Raw genomic sequence first — 18,691 nt, forward strand, 5'->3', positions numbered from 1 at the left:
AATCTTTTATGTCTTTTATATGGTAGCAGCGGTGGTTGACCCATAATCCAACATGTTCAGATGTAATTGGACATGATAGACCTGAGGGCTAATTGTGAGAGTAGATTTGTGAAGTTTTTTTTTTTTTTTTAAAATCAGAGATGCATCGTGGATGTGATTGCAAACCTTTCTTGAGGTTAAGACACAAGCCAGGCACAAAGATGGAGAAAGCTGGGTGCTGACTTGTATCGAAGGAAGCCTCAGCACGTAGTGTTAAAATGAGGCCCAGGAGGAATACAAGGTGGGTCTTTTCAGAGCATGGCTGGCCAGGCCTGGGCTTGGGGGGAAGGAAACCGCTCCGGTTTTTGGTCCACACCATAACATTCATCATCAGATGAAGAACTACACCTACTTACTCCAAGTGTTCGAGCCCTCCATATACTGAGCCTGGAATTACTTAGACACACCTGAGAAATCTGTCATTTTTGGGCAAACCAGGACTACAGACAGTCTGCTGAGAAGTATGTAATAATCACGGTGTCTTTGGTAGCATGAAATGTATTGCAGGTAGTAATGTGGCAAAAGCAAATTCTATGTCAGCATAAATAAAACTTCCGGACACAATTTACAAATGGCTTCATTTCAAGTATTTTGATGTCTAAGAGATCTTACACTTGTAGCTTGTAGCTCAGAATATAGGTTATATTGTTTATTTAATATTTTGTCTGATATGTAGTACAAGATACTGTCCACAGCTGTAGTGAAACTTAGAAAAGTGCACAAACTATCAATAACAGGTGTGAACAGGAGAATGGTTCCAATGTGTTCAACATTTTGTCTTTCACAGGTAACTTAAAGTATGACTGCAGCACAGTAATATGTTCGAACAGATTCCACATCTCCTGTAGCTGCACCTTTGACAAGTCATGTAAAAACTTTGATAGGATTTAGTGTCCGATGTTTGGTCAGTCACCCTGGAGCATAAATATTACAATACTGGTGTCTTGTATCACCCTTTAACACTTGTCATAAACAAAGATGTGAGACCACACGTGTTCTATTAGGAAAGTAATCAGTTAAATGGCACGAAGCAGCATCACATCAACATACTTTTACCACAACAGATGTCCTTATGAACACTGACACAATGTAGAATTGGTCTTGTGGAGTGACACTGTCACATCAGATGCACTTTTAACAAAGTAGATGGTGCAACGGCACAGCACGTACAGCTGTTGCCTCGGTGCCTGGATGGGGCAAGAGGATGAAGGTTTGATCCCCAGTAGTCGGTGTGGAGTTGGCGTGTTCTCCCTGCGTTCACATGGGTTTCCTCCCTCAGGCCAAAGATGTGTTTCAAGTGAACCGATGTCTCTGAATTGCATGTAGTGTATCTACAACTGTAAGTCACCTTGGATGAGTAAATACTACATAGTGTTTGTTGTAAGTAGCTTCGGAGAAACGCAAATTAATAAATGTAAGTGGAAAGAGGCCGGAACAGAGTACTAGAAAAGGAAACGTGAACCAAATTGAAACGTGTATCAATGACAAGCTAAAGAAGACCCTGGTGAAAGACACAAATGCTTCTCCTTTACTATAGTAGATGCCTGAAGAGCTGTGTACCTGCCTTCATTCATGGGAACGTCACTGGACAGACAGTCCTCAAATGAATGACTTTGTTTCGGAATTCAACTCATCAAGTTGCAAACTGACGTAACAAAGCTCAATGCTGTCCAAAACACGTAGATGGAATTTTTTTTTTTTTTAAAGTTTGCTTAAAATATTTGTTTGATATCTGCAATTCCAGTGCCCGCTGCCACTTGCAGTTAGACATATTCTTTATAAAAAAAAAGACAATCAGACACTACAGAAATCAAAAATAGTCTTCAAGCAAATTAAAAACGTAAAGTAACATAACTGCAAGAATAATTATTCTGAAGACACAGGCATGCAAACACAAATGTAGCTCTTGCTTATTGCAGAACAATTCACGACTGTCTTCAATCTTTTCTTTCAACTCAGTTTTTTCTTTTTTTTTGTATCGACCTCAATGAATTAAGGCTCAAGTGTTTGATAGTTGCTTCATTTTTATACATGTCTTTCAGAGCAGGGAAGTATTAAATGAAATCAAACCTTTGAAATGATTTTATTTATTGCTTTTAGAAAAAGTGAAGCTTTTTAAGGTTAGAACTGAACTTCTTTAGAAGATGTACAGTAAATAGGTTGTGAGTTTTTTTCTATTATGTGAGAGTTGTCCTCTCAAATGTCCTCTCTTAAACTGCAGTAGATCAAGAATTTCTCTGACCTTTGAGATCACAAAGCCAATGGGTTGCACACAGTGTCCTAGATAATTTTAATAATCATTGTTACAGCACTTTCTTACATTTTTCTCCGAAGTGACTTATAGTGTTAGTCCACCTACAATAATTCAAGCATTTATACAGCTGGGTTATTTTAGTAGATCAATTCAGGGCAGGTACCTTGCTCAAGGGTAGTACAGCTGGAGGGGATCAAACCTATAACCTTTGGGTCCAAGGGTAGTAACGCAAACCACTACACTGCCAGCTGTCCCCATTCTTGATCCTCTGAGGTGTAATATGTCAGTGGGCATTGGAGTTTTGGCATTGTTTTTTTAATATTACTTATGTGCAGTTATCAAAGTAATTGTGAGAATCAACACAAAGTACACAGCTTTTACATCACGGGGTCTAGTACAGTTTTGGAATAGAGATATACACTTGGTGTCTTAAATCCAAAGGGTTTTTATCCCTAAGCAATGTCACTCTGGTTATTTTCCTTCAGTTACACTTATGTTTATTTAAATAAATTAAAAAAAAAACAAATGTGTTATACTTACCATTCCCTTTCTATCATAATGACAATCTTAAGCAATCACAACTCACAATACAGCATAAATCACAGCTGATACAGTACATTCAACTATTAGTATTAATTTTAACTGATGCTCTTCTAAAACAACTTACAGTTTTATGCTATTTACAAGTATAGTACTTACAATTATTTACCAATTAATACAGCTGGGTGATTTTTACTGGAATAATTCAGGGTTAAGTACCCTGCTCAAGAGAAGTATAGTAGGAGGTCTTAAGATATAAACTACAAACATATAATTATTAACTTAGTTATTTAAATTCTCTAAAAAGCTGTAATAAAATAGCCGTATACCCTTACAATTGCGTAAACAAAACAATCTCACAATCAAATGAATATTACGGAACGTCAAACATTTTTTAGTAATCTTACACAGTGCCTCTGTGCATAATGTTCACGTGTGTGGAAGACACAAAGGAATCTTGTCAACTTTATTTCTTTATATTATAAACATTTGTTAGCTAAATTACCAAAAGAAGGGGGCGCAGCAGGTTTGGTTGGGCCGGCTCTTGGCTGGGTCTGGGGTTCGAATCCTGCTTGGGGTGCCTTCCGATATCTATAAAAATATCCTGTATTTAATGCTGTACTTTCACGTTGGAATGACGAAAAATGTTCAAAGCAAAAGTAACAAATCTGTGAGAAAAGTACGTTAAAGAAAACCACTGCCTGATCTTGGAGGACTGAAAATCACTGGTTGCGCAAAATCCTGATTCACGGAATACTGTTTGCAGCTGCTATGCTTTATGGGCCACAGGTCTGGCGAATGGTTCAGATTTGATCCAAAGATGACACCTGCAGTCATATAATCACCATTTTTGATATCTGACAATGTGGATTCTTTTAAAATCTGTAAAGCATGATGTCCATGGAAAACCAGTATTAATAGTTAACAGCAGGCATACAGTATATGTTAAATCCAGTACTAATAACTGTAAATTTTGTGTGAGAACAGTTAATCACTAAAATGTCACAACACACACACACACACACACGTCCTGAGTGGGGTCACGGCAAGCCAGAGCCTAACCCAGCAACACAGGGCGCAAGGCTGGAGGGGGAGGGGACACATCCAGGACGGGACGCCCAGTCCATCACAACGCACCCCAAGCAGGACTCGAACCCCAGACCCGCCAGAGAGCAGACACAGGGCAAACCCGCTGCGCCACTGCACACCCTTTACAACACCTACTGCCAATCAATTTTCCTCCATCGACAAATGTATTCATAATAATGCTACTCAAAAGAGAATGTTAGGACCAAGGATAAATAATTATGTTTTTCTAGTTACTAAGCCCTACAAAATATTGGCACATTTTTGTATTTACTACTGGCACATTTTCAACAGCCGATTATGGACAAGAGTACGTTCTTATTAACGTTTAAAAATCACGAGGAGAGTTACGAGGTATCGCTATTGTCGAGAAATGGATAAGCTGAACAGCACCCCCCACCCCCAGAACAGCGCCCCCTTGTGGCTACACGCCGAGTGCGCAAATAAGGATCGCGCACGTTTAGCGGAGCCAGAAAAAGCTCCGCATAAAAACTGTATTGGCTGTAACACTAAATGTACTTCCAGTCTAATACTTCTGCTTAGAGATACGCATTACACTTGAGCAACCGAATTTTCAAAACATGTTGCAACAAACAAATAATACGCAGTTATACGATACCTATTTTTTTTTCCTCCACAAGTTTTACTTATTTCCATCTCTCTGCTTTTAACTCGCAAATGGAAAGACTAAATTAGAGCCGAACACGAGAGGAAGTGTCAATAGCTCGAAGCGAACGAGAGGCGCTCCTCCCGCTGTGCGTGCTTTTACAGAAGTTAATCAAAAACTGACATCCTCTATTGCATGTTTACTCCGCCTCAAGGTGAAAGCAGTAAATCACCACGCTAAGTTATGCCGCTCCTGTTCTAACAGCTACAGCCGTCCGTCCGAAAGAGCGAGAACATGTGATGCAAGCAAACAAAAATTCGCGCGATAACGGCTGCGGCGAGGCGCGCGCACGGCGCGGGCCGCCCGAACTTCCAGCGCGACGCGCAGGGCCCCATTCACAAAATCTCGCGGCGCAAACGAGAACTGTGCGGCCGCCGCGCGCCATTAGCGTGAGAAGCGCGAGTTGCGCCGGTTGCGCCCGCGTCTCCGCGTCGCAGCTCGCGTTAACACCTAACCGCACGTTAACCCGTCGTCATCTTTGCGGCCGAAACCAAAGCTCTGCAAAGGAACAAAGCGCATTGTGTGCCATTTTTGCTTGCTTCACATTTTCCCTATAAACGTCGCCATTATTTATGAGCGTTTGCTCTGTCTTCCACGGCGCTGCTTCATGAAAGGGATTTATTTTCCGTGGCTTAGCACTGAGCCTGCACGATTTATAATAGTAGGCTTGGCTTCCTTCATGTGTTCAGCTGTTTTTTGCAGCGGGCGGGATCCTCGCTGTCTGTCTCGGTGCGGAGCCGCAGAGGCGCGACCTCCGGCCACATGGAGCGGCGACGGCGGCGAACGGGACGGGGGGCCTGAAGAGCGCGCGCTGCCAGTGCGTCCAGTGCCGCCCAGGCTCGCGCTGAGAAAGTTGCGCAAACGGCTGAACGCGGCTGTATCCCTAACCCAAAAAGCATCGTATACAAAATTAATATTAAAACCCTGTCTCCCCCCCCCCCCCCCAAGACACAAACTGCACTCACACAACACAATTCCTGAAGTCTACTTTGAAATGACACCTCTTGCATTGCTCTGCAAGACAGCCTTTTGGTAATAATCTTATAAACTGTGCGACTACAAGATGTTTAAAGATCAGAGGAATTTTGTGATGTTTGGTCTAAGGATTTCATCTGCATAATTCTGAATAACTCTTACTGTTTGTTCAGTTTTTACTGTCACTGTATGAGAAAAGTGAACATTCGGGCCAAACCACAGCAAACGGCTCGCCGATCCCAGGGGCTTTAAGCTGGAAATATGTTCTCGACGTGGGGTTTTGCTGCTGGCTAACACCCTTGCCACAGTCTCTTAAAAAACCAACAGAGCACATATTCCCCAGTATCCTCTCCAGCTGGGCAAGCCACATGCCTGCAATGAACAGATCCAGGAATAACAAAAGCCAAACATCCAGTCATGTAAAATGACAGCATAAATAACATAACTAATCTTATCTGCGTGAAGCATCCTCATTCAGTGGGACATACCTTAAGTTTCCTGGGACTGGTATATTGTTCCATTTTAGATCACTTCAATGATGACACCATCTAAAATTCAAGTTCTGTTTTAAAAGTTTGGTTTTAAAATCAAAGGTAGGAGGAACAGACAGCCCCAAGTGTCCAGGCATTGCTCCTTACTTGTCAGACAAATACTGAACTTTTGACTTAACTTCATGTCAGTCACCGTCTTCTGCAAACACTTATGTGAACCTTGCAATTTACTACTAGGAAAACATACGTCTTGCCTGGATCTGTTTTGTAAGTTTTTCCTTCACTAGTTATTCTTAATGTAGAATTTTAATTCCATTATACAAATTATTCTGTTACTGCAAAGCAAACTGTTTTCATGTTTCAGACTGACAGTTTATTACTATTATGCACTTATAAAATGTTATACCCATAGCGATACCAGACAAATTGTAAACAGCACATTCTTCAGACAACACTTGATTTTATAATTGCATCCCTTTGCTCTTCCTAAAGAATGATCTTTTTTATTCCATCTGTGTCACCAGTGCAATATTGTATTCTGCCCTCAGAGATGGCTATTTACGGGGGGGGGGGGGGACAAGTTCCCCAGCAAAAAGCTTGATTTGTGCTGAACTCGTACTCCCGCAGAGAACACAATCATGCTTTCCAGTGTCACGGCAGGCACACGGCTCTCGGCAAACTAACAGAGTACCAGTTGAGACAGAAACACAGCTGTGGGTTACCACTGGTTAAGTCCTTTTCAACAGAAAGAAGACCATGTCAATTACAGTTCAAAATATCAAAATGGCTTGGACCTCGCCTGGCAGAGTGCGGTTCCCTTTATTGCAGTCCTCTCGCCATTGTTATTCTTCCTTGAATAAAACAACTATTCATTAAACTTTTGCACAATTGAATTTGAGCAAAATATATTGAGCAGAGAACAATGCAAAACCACTGAGAAAAGTTCACTTAAATATAACCTTATATGGCCACTAACTAAAACACGTTGTCCACCCACCTCTGCACGTAACCATTAGCACCTTCTGTTCCTCTTTCAATGAAATAACCTCCTCTAAAGATGCAATTACAGTCGTCATCTTCCTGGCAGGTCCTCTGTCACCCTTGTCCTTTAAATCTGTAATCAGCCACCAGCAGGTCCCCGTATCGGCCAGCACAAGCCACCCGCCACTCAACAGACACGTACAAACACACGCAGGCTCGTTTTGGCCAATGTTTTATTGAGTGTGGACATCTGGGCTACTGTAAAACATGCATTATCGGAAGATGGTGAAGAGAGAAGCTGGATGCATTGTCCTCGCTGTCAGCTGTGTCGGGGCTGGCACTCGTGATGGAGATTAATGAAGTATCTGGAGGGTAATACACTTCTTCAGAAGCACCCCCTGTTCCGGGGGGGGGGGGGGGGGGGGGAATCCTAACCTTAAATAGCAAAGCTGTCAGTATTTAGTGGACTTCTGTGATTTGTGTGTGTTTTTTTTTTTTGAAAGGTGTTGGATAGTGGTGGCAGCAGTCGGAATGGGGAAGGGTGGTCCTCCCACCCAACCAACCAACCAACCCAACAGACAGGAAGGAGGCTAGTTCCCCTCTGTAGGGAGCGATCAAACAACCCTGTTTCACTCTATTTAAAACAAACAGCGCCACTTCGCTTACAGTGCAGTTCATCCGGTTGACCAGAGCCAACCTCTCACATCACTTCTTCTTGGGCTGGTTAGGTGCGTTGAATTTGAAAAAGATAATGTCTCCATCTTCCACAACATAATTTCTGCCTTGTTGTCTGTATTTTCCAGCAGCCTACAAAACAGTATGGAAAAAAGAAAAATAATTTCACATTAATTTAGAATAGGGAACAGAATGCTATATACAAGTTAAAAATACAGCTAAAAGTTTCTATTAGGTGTATTTTTAGACCGATGAAAATGTAAAACAAAATGTTATTACTTAAAAACACTTTAAGCATACCCTTTGTATGTATACACATGCACCACTTAAGACCAACCCTAGCCAAACCAAAAATAATTGACTTGAAGTGCTAATATGGATTGGTTATGCATTCTGCTTCTGCAGTGTACAATTAATTAAAGGAATCAATGTTCCTTTTAGGGACTCAGGAGACCGTTTAATCCAGACTCAATACTACCAGAAAATGTGGTTGGAGAAGGGGGGGGGGAAAGGAAAATCAATGCCCTTTTGTGATTCCTGAGTATGTATAAAACCAGACACGTCTAACCAGTTCATTTGCACTTGAAAGCAGCCATCTGGAGGAGTAGCACAGATATGATTGCTAATAATATGACGTCCCTGTACACTAGCCCTTCGGAGCGCTGGCTTCCTGCTGCTGATGGTGAACAGCATGGGCTGTGCTGTGGTCACATGATCAACCCTAGAGCTCTGACCTGTAGGCCTGCTCATAAGTCCATAATGTCAAACAACTCTGAAGTGCATCTGCTACTGCACTGCATCCTATTGCTGTTTCTTCAGAGTGATGTACTCTACCAGATGTTTCTTACGGTATTACCTGTGTATTTTTGATTATTAGAAGTTTAATGAAATCTCGCTCATTTTTGTGTTTTAATACCCATGAGTATCTTAATCTTTGGTTATCACTTTTGTTTTGAGTGGCACTGTTTGACATATTAACTTAAATGTTTTAGTATTTTGTGTTTTGATTCCCGTGACGTGAGTGGTAATGTATCCGTATTTTTAGTTATCGTAAAATTACATTTAACCTCTTCACTTTGTCAATCAACAAACCCTGAAATACTGCATAAGGTGCAGACAAAAGTGAACCACGTATTCATAACATATGTGTTCTTTTATGAGACATCTATACTATCAATTAGAACAGCAGGAATAAAGTGTACTCCGAGTAGTCCAGTGGACTCTCAGTACAAATAAAAACTAAAACCTTGCAAAAACATGTAGTTAGACCAAAGGAAATGCTGAGTGAAGACATTATGGAGGTATCCCGCTGAAAGGCCTGCAGCGAAGAGCTCTGGCCTGCATGGGATGAAGAGGTCCATGCGGTGACATCCACACCAGCCTGCAGCATTTCCTTTCCGCTACTGCAGAGTTGTTCTTCCCTCACCCTGCTCTAATCGGGGTTAGAGGCCCAGCCTCAATTACACACTAATATTCCACACAAAAGGCATTGTCTGAGATTGCCGTTTGACAGTAATTTATGAGGTTCAGGCTCGCCTGTGATCTCCTCTTTGTACTGATCTGTGCAAGTGATCATTTAATCTGCCTATGCCTATGATGCGGGGAAACTTGCAGCATAAAAAAAGAACTGTGATGTCTGCAAAAGCATGGAATTGATGTACTTCAACATTTTTAAGTAAATTCATGTGTTTTCCTTACCAGGACAGATGATCCCAAATGTGAACAGAAGTGCACACTTTATTGTTGTGCATCTTAATGTTCAGCTTTTTTAAATCTTATTAGAAGAAGTAGGCTACAGCAACATAGAGACAGAGACAGTACACTGACATATTGCATATATGTCCGTGTACATAAAATAAGGACTGAAGGTCAAAGCTTAAAATATTTCACAGGTATGATCATAAAGCACTACCTAATAAGTTGTAGAAGGGTGTCCAGACATTTCAGAATTACTCTGAATTGTAGATTAAATGGTCATTTTTCAGGTGGAAAAAAACACTTGGGCCATCCAAATACTTAGAGGGAACTTCAGATGTGGACCACAATAAAAAAAAAAAAAAAACATTTCCTTGTCAAATGTGTATTCAGTCTATGTTCCAAAAATTCATCAAAAAAGAAAAAGTTGTCGTTTAAAAAGAATATAGAGGGGACAAAGTTTTTGTTTAAGCCCCCCCCCCAACATTTGAGCGATCCCCTTCTTTATCACATTTCCAGAATAAATATATCAAAGTGCCCAAAACAGCCTTACAGATTTGCCTATGAAGATTCTATGAAGGCAAACTGAACAAAACTCAGTTCAATTCAGTTTATTTTTATAGTGTTCTTCTCATGCAGTGACACAGAGCACTTGAACAAAAGTAAATTCTGTGAATTAGCGTGAATAGGGAGGACTTTAGCACATATAGATAACCATTCATCCATTTAGTAAATGTCACTAAAAGACAAATCAAGGTCAAGTATCTACGTCTTTTTAATGACCAGCAAAACCAACAGTAATGATTGTTTCGTCACACGTCCCTCACTCTTCAGAAACACAAGACAGGTAAAGGTATGTTACCTGTCAATCTGTTCCAGAGCTTATGCTCCAGATGGGTGTCTTTACTTAGAATATATACTGACACATTTATACTCTGGTTTCTCCAGGGCACCTTGGTGAATAAGGTGTGTGGCTAGTAACACTACATAGTATCCATTGTAAGTCGCTTTGGAGAAAAGCATCTGCTGAGTGACTAAATGTAAATGTAAGAAGCCTGTCACTTTTGCTAAGGCCAATTGCACTGGGCTTAGAGTGACACACAGCTCTTGGAAATGTTGTTCATGCCCTAGACCCATCAAGCGAATTACAGACAGGCCAACTCATACTGCTACCTGAAATGGGCAACTGTGGTGTGCAGACATTGAAGCCAATGCCTTAAGTAACCTCTAGAAACCCCTTAACAGCAGCAGAAGCAAGCAACCTTCTGTAAACCTTGTCTTTCAGACAGCTACAGGTACCATAGTGGTACCATAGTTAATAACCCAACTCATTAAATTGGAATAGTAGTAAATCAATTTCCCATTGTCATACCAGACAACTATTTTTGTAAACACACACGGATGTATCCACAGTCTGTCAGATTGTATCTGCATCACACAACACAGCGAGAGGAAAAAGAAACCCAAAAAATTGGCAGATTTAAATAAGGATGCTGAGAAAACCATGTAAACACTGTTCAATGGTGAGACTTATGTTAAAAATCACAATCTATACTTATCTTGCCTTTTTGTATGATTATCAAAGTCTCAAGTTTCAGAAGCTAACCTACAGTAAAGATTATGAAAGTAGCTTGAAGATACTTCACTGATGAAAATCTTGAGTGGAAGTGAATTAAAAATTCTCAAATCCATAAGCATTCATACAATGCCAACATCAGTAGCTAGTTTAACTGTCGTCTACAAAATGTACACTATTGTGCAGCAGAATGAGGGGAAAAGTGTGAGTATGCTTGTGAGTGGGTGGTATAACAATAGGCATCTGTTTTGGGGGCCTGTGAGTACTTCATGCTACTGAGCTTGTCACATCCAATAGGACGCTTTCCCAAGCCTATGCTCATACTCACCTTGACAGCGTTTTCACTACCTTCCTCTTTAAAGTCCTGGAACTTCATCACTTCGGCCATTATGAAGCCCTTCTCAAAATCTGTGTGGATCTTGCCGGCAGCTTGCGGAGCCTTGGTGCCTTTCTGTTAGTGGTGAGAAAGGGGGGTGGGGAACACAGAATAAATGCATTGTTGCAGGGAAGATGGATTACACGGTGCTGTCAGGCCATCCGATAAGGTGATGTGGGGGGGGGGGTTGAGGGTGGTATCACTGTTGAGAGGAGTGCCAGACGGCCGCGCCAAAGATGCCGAGGATGTGCTGCGGCTCAGCGCACGCCCCTGATAAGGTTCTGCTGCCACTATCGACGGCCGCCAGCCACCTTCGCAAAAGACCCCGGTGACTATCGCTCATCCATCGGTCACTGGCCTCCTTGTGTTGAGCATGGCACTTTCACCATGTACAGTATCATCTCAGATATCTCCTCAACATAAAAATCAATGAGGTGTCCTAGTCCTTCAGATTCCAATACACAGCAGTCTATAGTGCTACAATCAGAAGCAGTGAAGTAGGAACAATGTCACAAAAATAGTAGTGAAGTTTAATTTGAGTGAAAAACTGAAGAACTCCCTTGATCACATTAACATCTCTTAAAACATATGCCCTATTCAAACTCTGCTTTAAAAGCCAATGTGTCCACCACACAAAGTTGAAAGCAAACCAAATAGTTTAAGTTTCAGCTCCCTATCACTAGGGCTTGGGCTTGCCCTCTGTCAGTCAACAACATTGTGCTCAGAAACACTTGAGCAATTTTAATTATTTGTATAATAAGGTTGGGGGTCAACATATTTCATGCCAAAAGAATGATGTGTATTTAATGACTCCAATACATTATAATCCCCTGTGTAATTTCATTGATGGCGTTCCACTCGCATAAATCAGCATCAAGGCTTTGCCTAGGTGGAGAAAAATGCATTAGTATGTGGAGTGTGATCGTCCTTTTGGAAGGCTGTGTGTGGTGTGTGGGGGGGGGGGATCTCATGCGCATACACACAGCCATGCAGAACAGGCTGATAGAGAGCGTTCCTCTCACACCTACCTCAATCACATGCTCTCAAAGTGCCAAGGAGCTTGACAGCACAAAATGCAGTTTTTACAGTGTAAGATGTATTGGGCTAATACAGTTACTCACTGATGCTTACCTGACTGCAGCCCCTCTGCACTACATCTAACCCAGCTGTGACAGATGACCAAGGCTGGCACCATTTGGCCTGATGATCTCCTACAGATTTCAGCCAGCCAGTTTTATTCTGAATAAATCTTTGAAGAGATATGTCTCTCCTTAGTTGGAGACTTTAAAAAATAAGTATCAGGGGACAAACTTCACTACAATCTACATTAAAATAAACAGATTTTTGCACAAAGTTAAAGTGGAAAATAGTCTCTATCGTAACAAAATGCATTCGTCCTTGCCAAATTTCAGGTAAATGCACCTTGGCCTTACATAAATGTAATATTTATGTGTTATTGTTTTCAACCACTACTGAGTGTGTTTACAGAATTTGCTGTATATAAAAGTCCAACATCTTTACTAGTGTAATTCACACTGCGCAGCAGGAGTGATAACTAAGACAGAGGGAAAGAGAGCCCCCTGTAAAAGGGGAGGGGAATGGGCAATTGAAAAGCCACATCAATTTCACCGGAGACAAACCGAGTCACGCAGATTAGGCAGGAACAATGTGGAGGTGCCTTATCTCCGCCACCAGGAGGAGAGCAACATATCTCTGCGGGAGAGAAACGCTGCCACTTTGTAATGGGCAGATTCAACCGTCACCCTACAGATCCACGTGTTTCGTACTTACACTGCTCTGCATCTTACGAATCCAGACTAAAAAAAGAAATGTTCCCCAAGTCTGCAATGGTGATGTGCAACAGCATCATAAAAAAAGGTGGACAGTATGTGGACAGAGGTTGTAAAGACAGGTAAAAATGACATACCCTGATGGTCCACGCGCGCACCTCATCTGGGCCGGCGGTGAAAAAGTATTCCAGCTGCAGGGCTGAATAGCCACTCTTGATAATCTTCGTCAGTATACTGTAAGCAAGACATACACAAACACACGATGGCCATCAGGTCATTAGCATTACAGGCTCAACCAGTGCAACCCAAAAACAAGTTTTCTAAGGTGCTGAGTGTTATGGAATGCTCACCCCTGGCATTCGGTAAAAAGGTCAGTTAACAGGGAGGTAGACCCCATCAATCATTTAGAAATTCATTAAACAAAGATGAGTGTTCAAAGGCGAATGCAATAAATTTGAATTCTTTTATAATCGTGTTGAATTAATTAGAATATTTTTCTTATTTAGCACCTTTCAGAAATCTATCGCACATTGTTTTCACTGTACCCAAAAAATTTGCAGTCACTATTTTTTTTCGGGCTTTCACATTGAGAGAACAATGTACCTAAAAAGCCGAAGTTATAATTATCCCTGAGATGACAGATGACAGTTAAAAACTTAATTTAGAATAAAATCCTTTGACTGAGTCGTTCGGTAAAGAGAAGGATCCCTTCTTTATAATGGTAATTACTCTGCCATTTATTATTCTATCAGTGTGAGCAATTAAGTGAGTGCGAGGAAACAGTTGATAATAAAGTGTAGGGTGAGCGAATGCTAATGAACCTCTGGGTCTTGTGCTCCTCGCAGTACTTCTGTCTCTCCTCTTCACTCATGTCTTGCAGCTTGTTCTCCAGGCCCCCACTGAAGGGGATGACCAGTGCTCCTGGATCATGGCTGTCCACCCACTCCTTAATCTTCACCAACCTAGAGGCAAACGGTAAATAAGGGAAGTTGGAGAAAACCTGCATTAGCTGTAGACCATGGACCAAACTGCGAGGGAATCTCAATCAATGCATCTGTTGAGGTGGAACTCGAAGGATCCATGTGTAGCCTCCTCAGTGGTTGTGCAATGCAGGTTCTGACAGTCCTTCACCAACATTCAGTTGCTCACATGCTAGAGAGTCAAGCCATCAAAACAATTCATAACAAAAAATTACCTTTAAAGATGGCTGCTGGCACTGTAGCAAACAAGGTTACAGATTGGAAACCTAATGGTTGCCTACTCATATAATAAAAACCCTGTTGTAATACCTTGGAACAAGGTCATTAATGGATAAAATTATAAATTTCTTAAGAGTAAAATACTGGCAAGGGAATGAAATTATAAAACTTTTATAGTTTTAAAATCTTGTTTTTCAGACACTTGTGCATTTAGTGTAATTATAAAGATGCTTAAGGGCTATATTAAAGTATTTATCCTCATATAGACGTCATTCAGTCATTGTTAAGCCGTTGTTGGGTGACCTTTTTTTTTTTTTTTTTTTAAACTGAAGAAATAATTGTTCTTGCCAACTGGCAGGAACAGCAGGACACCTGACATTGCAAGGCAAAGATAGCCTTTGCAGTTAATCACAATTCAATGCCTGAACAAAGTGGAAGGAGATGGGAGCAATTATGAGATTAGGCCCACACCCTTTTAGCCAGGGCTTGGACTGATCCCAAAAAGAGGCTTCACAAAGCCCATTTTCACATCTTGGGTTTGGCTCTGTTCAGTGTGTGGATCAGAACAGTAGGACTCCTGTCATTATCTGTAATCTTAGCTTCCTGCTATAAAAAAAAAAGTTCAAAGTTCCCTACAAACAAGGTCAACATTTGACCATTGAATACTGCACTTTTTCCTGCAGCCTGACATATTAATCAACCATCTGCCACCAAGATCACAATCATCCTCCATCAATCTGTAAAAACGATTCGATGAGACTCTGCATATTGACCATACATTTCACTGATGGTCTTGGTTCAAATTAAGAGAAAGTTTAGATTAACAGTACATTCACTTTCCCGTCTGTAATCCTTTGTAGCGCCACAGAAGTGATGTAGACGTTGCCACCCCATTTATTTATTCAAGCCACAAGTAGAAAAACCACTTCTTACAATTCTTCAAAATGCCTTGTCAAAATTCAATCACTTGCAGAGTTATTTGCCAATTATGTTGCAATGACTTGGAAAGCATCTCGCCAAATCTGACTCCGCGAAACTGTTAAACAAGAACTGTAGCTCGACAGCTGCTATTTCGAGATGGCGGCCACTTCTCAGGAAGAGGGATTTACAATTTTCTGAAACATCACACAGAAGCAGCATGGGCGACAACTGCCTCTGATAGCAGCAAACAATCCAATCTGGGATAATAACAGCCACAGCTCGTCACACCAGAAAGCGCAATACTTCGTCCTCCTGGCACACTATTTGCATTCCTCAGGTATTGTGCTTGGAGCGGACGGCTCAGTAACGATCTCTCTTGGCACCAGTCAAAGGCCATACTCCTGTGAACGGATCATCACACCTGTGACCACAATTGGCAAATGCTCAAGAGGGCTCTGGTGTTGATGGTCCAAGAATAAGGAGGGCCCTTGGCTGAACACTACTGAACAATTTTTTTTTTTTTTTTTTTTTGGGGGGGGGGCAGAGCCATGAAAGAAAGTGTGAACCATGTGAGGAACCCACCTGAGGAATGGAACCCAACAACCTCCTCTGATAGAGGAAAAAAGAGCACTTATCTGCTGTTTCCCTGTGCGCCATGAAAATGTTCCAAAAATGTAAAGTTACTTGAAGTCATGTCACACCAACATTAACTCTGAGCCAATTTCTTTTTAACACAGTATATTCACAGCGTTCTCCTCTGTTACAACTACTTTCCAATTATCTGATGAAGAAAATGTTGAATTACAACAAATAATCGCCCAGTCGTCACCCATGGAAGATTTTTTAAACTGCATAGAAAAACACTAAGATGATTGCTTTTCTGATATTCACACTTCCTGAAATGCACTGAGATTTGCTTATAATAAGGTAGCTGACTGATATAACAAGGAAACCATTTACTGTTTGTAATTTTTTTAAAGCTTGTAACTTTTTTCAGTTTCATCTCCTCTACTCACTGTATGCCAAGCTGCTAAATGGTGTTGGGCTTCTCTACCAGAGGATGCTGCTCTTCCCTGATATGGCACCACATAAAAATGTCAAACATTAAAAAAAAAAATGATAAAAAACAATGACAATAAAAAGTGGTCAATCCACAAAATGATTCCACAAATCAGAGCTATTCCTGGAAATTTAAATAAAACAAAAAGGCTTCTGAGTTTTTTGGCATCTGAAAGTGAAAACATCTGCACTACCTCCTATTTTAGAAGGAATTTTTAAAAAATGTAAAATCTCATTAGAACATGCACCAATTCAGCACCTCCCCTTATCAGTCAGAAAGGCAACAGCAGCTGCGTCAGTAGTAAATGCCAGCAATTGAAGAAACGGTAACACAAACAAGTAGAGAAAGTGGCATCTCTGTATCGTGGCCATAATGTGTCTCTCTGTGTGAAGCACAATCACTCACAGATCAGTTAATGGGAAGATTCAGCACTTTCCAGTGCAGTCCTCCTCCAGAAGAAATGAAGCCTGAAATTTTTATTCTTCTTGTAATGGAATTTCAATAGCCTCCGCTGCAAATCTAGTGGAAATTTGTGCATATTAAGTGGAAAAAAATTAAATGTTAACCACGTTTTAATGTGATTAAGCCTGACAGGGACATTATTTCTGCTAGTCATTCAACTACTACTTTAAAAAGCTCAAACAAGAGTGGAATGGGGAATGTTTACCATTCCACCGTTGCTGCATTTACAAAATAAAATAAAAAATATTTATCAAGTTCTCCTTCTGCCATTACAAAGTGTCAGTGCTTAGATATTATTCTTTAAAATCCATGTTATCAGTGTCAGATTAAATGACTATCTGAGCAAGAAGCTCAGTGTCCTTTCATCACAGAGGGGAATGAGATGAAATATAGAAAACTGTTCAGTTATAACAATATTGTTTTGATTTATGCTAACATCAGGTAAACAATGGAAGTTTGAAAGAACAGAACTAATCAAAAAGATTAAAAAAGTGGGTCATTCATGACACTGTTGATTTGTTTGTGAATACTTAAGTCATGTTTCAACATCTTAAGTAGAAAAGTAGCCTTTGAGCCATCATCTAGTTGTACAAGGCAATATATTTTGATCTGGTCTATGGGTACAGGTTGTTTTCCCCTATTCCTTAAAAGTCATTTCAAAAGTGGGAAATTATGATATTTCTTTCACACTCAAATGAACTGTGCAACATGTAATCTGAACATTACGGAAATGCCTATTCTTTGGTCCTCTATTTATTTTGCAATTAAGATCACAATACTCAATAAGTAAAGGATGCATTTACCACCACTGCCTGTTTTTGCTGACAACATTAGAGGAACAGTCCATTTAAGCCATAAATTGTGGATAATGGAGCAATTGGGCTGTGCCAAAATGAGTGGCTCATGAGGGGACTGAGTGGGGAATTTCTCATAGTGGGTTTGGAGTTTTTTTTTTTCCCCTTCTCCTTTTTCCCTGGGAATCACACGATTCCAGAATTTTGGCACGCCTATAGGCTGCCCCAAGCTGTGCAAAAGCTTTGATCTGCTCTAATGACTCAGGAGATGGAAACAATAGGGGAGGAGGAGGACGGTGGGTGTGCGAAACAGGTGCTGCTGTCCGATCCAATGACCTAGGCCAGCCCATTGCGCCTAAAACTCTGCTTTACCTGAGTCTATCTGAATGGCTTCATTATGGACGTTACAGCCAGTAAGGTCATAAAGGAGGATAACAAAGGGGCTCAGCACCTGGATTCTAAACAAATCCTTTTCTTATGTGACCAGCAGCTGCTGAGGAAGCTGTAGAGGTAATCCTCTCACAGTCCATGTTGCTGGGGGGCTCACCTTATTCCCGCTGTCTTCTTAACTGAGCACTCTGCAGGAGCAGCGGAAGGGACATCATGACCTCAGCAGGTAGGTGTGGTTCCCTACAGGTAGGACTGCCCTCTACAGGGCTCTGCTACATTTATACACAAAGAAGCCCCCGGTAACACACCACCATGCTGTGCAGCACTCAAAAATTGCACATAACTCCAGCACCTTGAACAAAGGAGTAGAAGACAGAAATTTGCAGTTCCCAGCTTCAGCAATACCAGATGCCTTTTTTTTTTTTTTTTTTTAACTCAAGCTACCTGTGAGAACACTATGTCTTGTCATGTACAACATAAAGTACAGCATTTAAGAACTTGAAGGTTACTGGTTTCATTCCTGGGAAAGTTCCTGTTGCCATATACCTAAGAAAGGTATTTAAGAGCTGTATCATTAAAACATCCAACTGTACAAATAAATAAAAAGCTTCTTTGGGTAAAAGTGTCTGCTAAGCAACCAAAGTAAATAATAAACACTTTGAGCATACCTGTGCATAACAAAAACCTGGAACTTGCCACAGGATAAATTTTAGCATGACA

The 18,691-nt window shown here is 40.9% G+C and overlaps 1 protein-coding gene across 1 annotated transcript in view; it reads right to left on the minus strand.

Moving 5' to 3' along the window:
• Positions 1–7,249: 7,249 nt before the first annotated feature.
• ola1 (Obg-like ATPase 1) overlaps positions 7,250–18,691 on the minus strand; it is a 37,046-nt gene continuing 25,604 nt past the window's right edge. The window contains exons 8-11 of the mRNA XM_018729676.2: positions 13,967–14,107; positions 13,283–13,379; positions 11,308–11,430; positions 7,250–7,840 (exon numbers count right to left, since the gene is read on the minus strand). Coding sequence (XP_018585192.1) covers positions 7,739–7,840; positions 11,308–11,430; positions 13,283–13,379; positions 13,967–14,107 — 463 coding nt within the window. The 3' untranslated portion in view covers positions 7,250–7,738. The remainder of the gene's footprint in view (positions 7,841–11,307; positions 11,431–13,282; positions 13,380–13,966; positions 14,108–18,691) is intronic.

The sequence above is a fragment of the Scleropages formosus genome, chromosome 12 (genome assembly GCF_900964775.1).
Source record: "Scleropages formosus chromosome 12, fSclFor1.1, whole genome shotgun sequence".
In the NCBI taxonomy this organism is placed as follows: Eukaryota; Metazoa; Chordata; class Actinopteri; order Osteoglossiformes; family Osteoglossidae; genus Scleropages; species Scleropages formosus.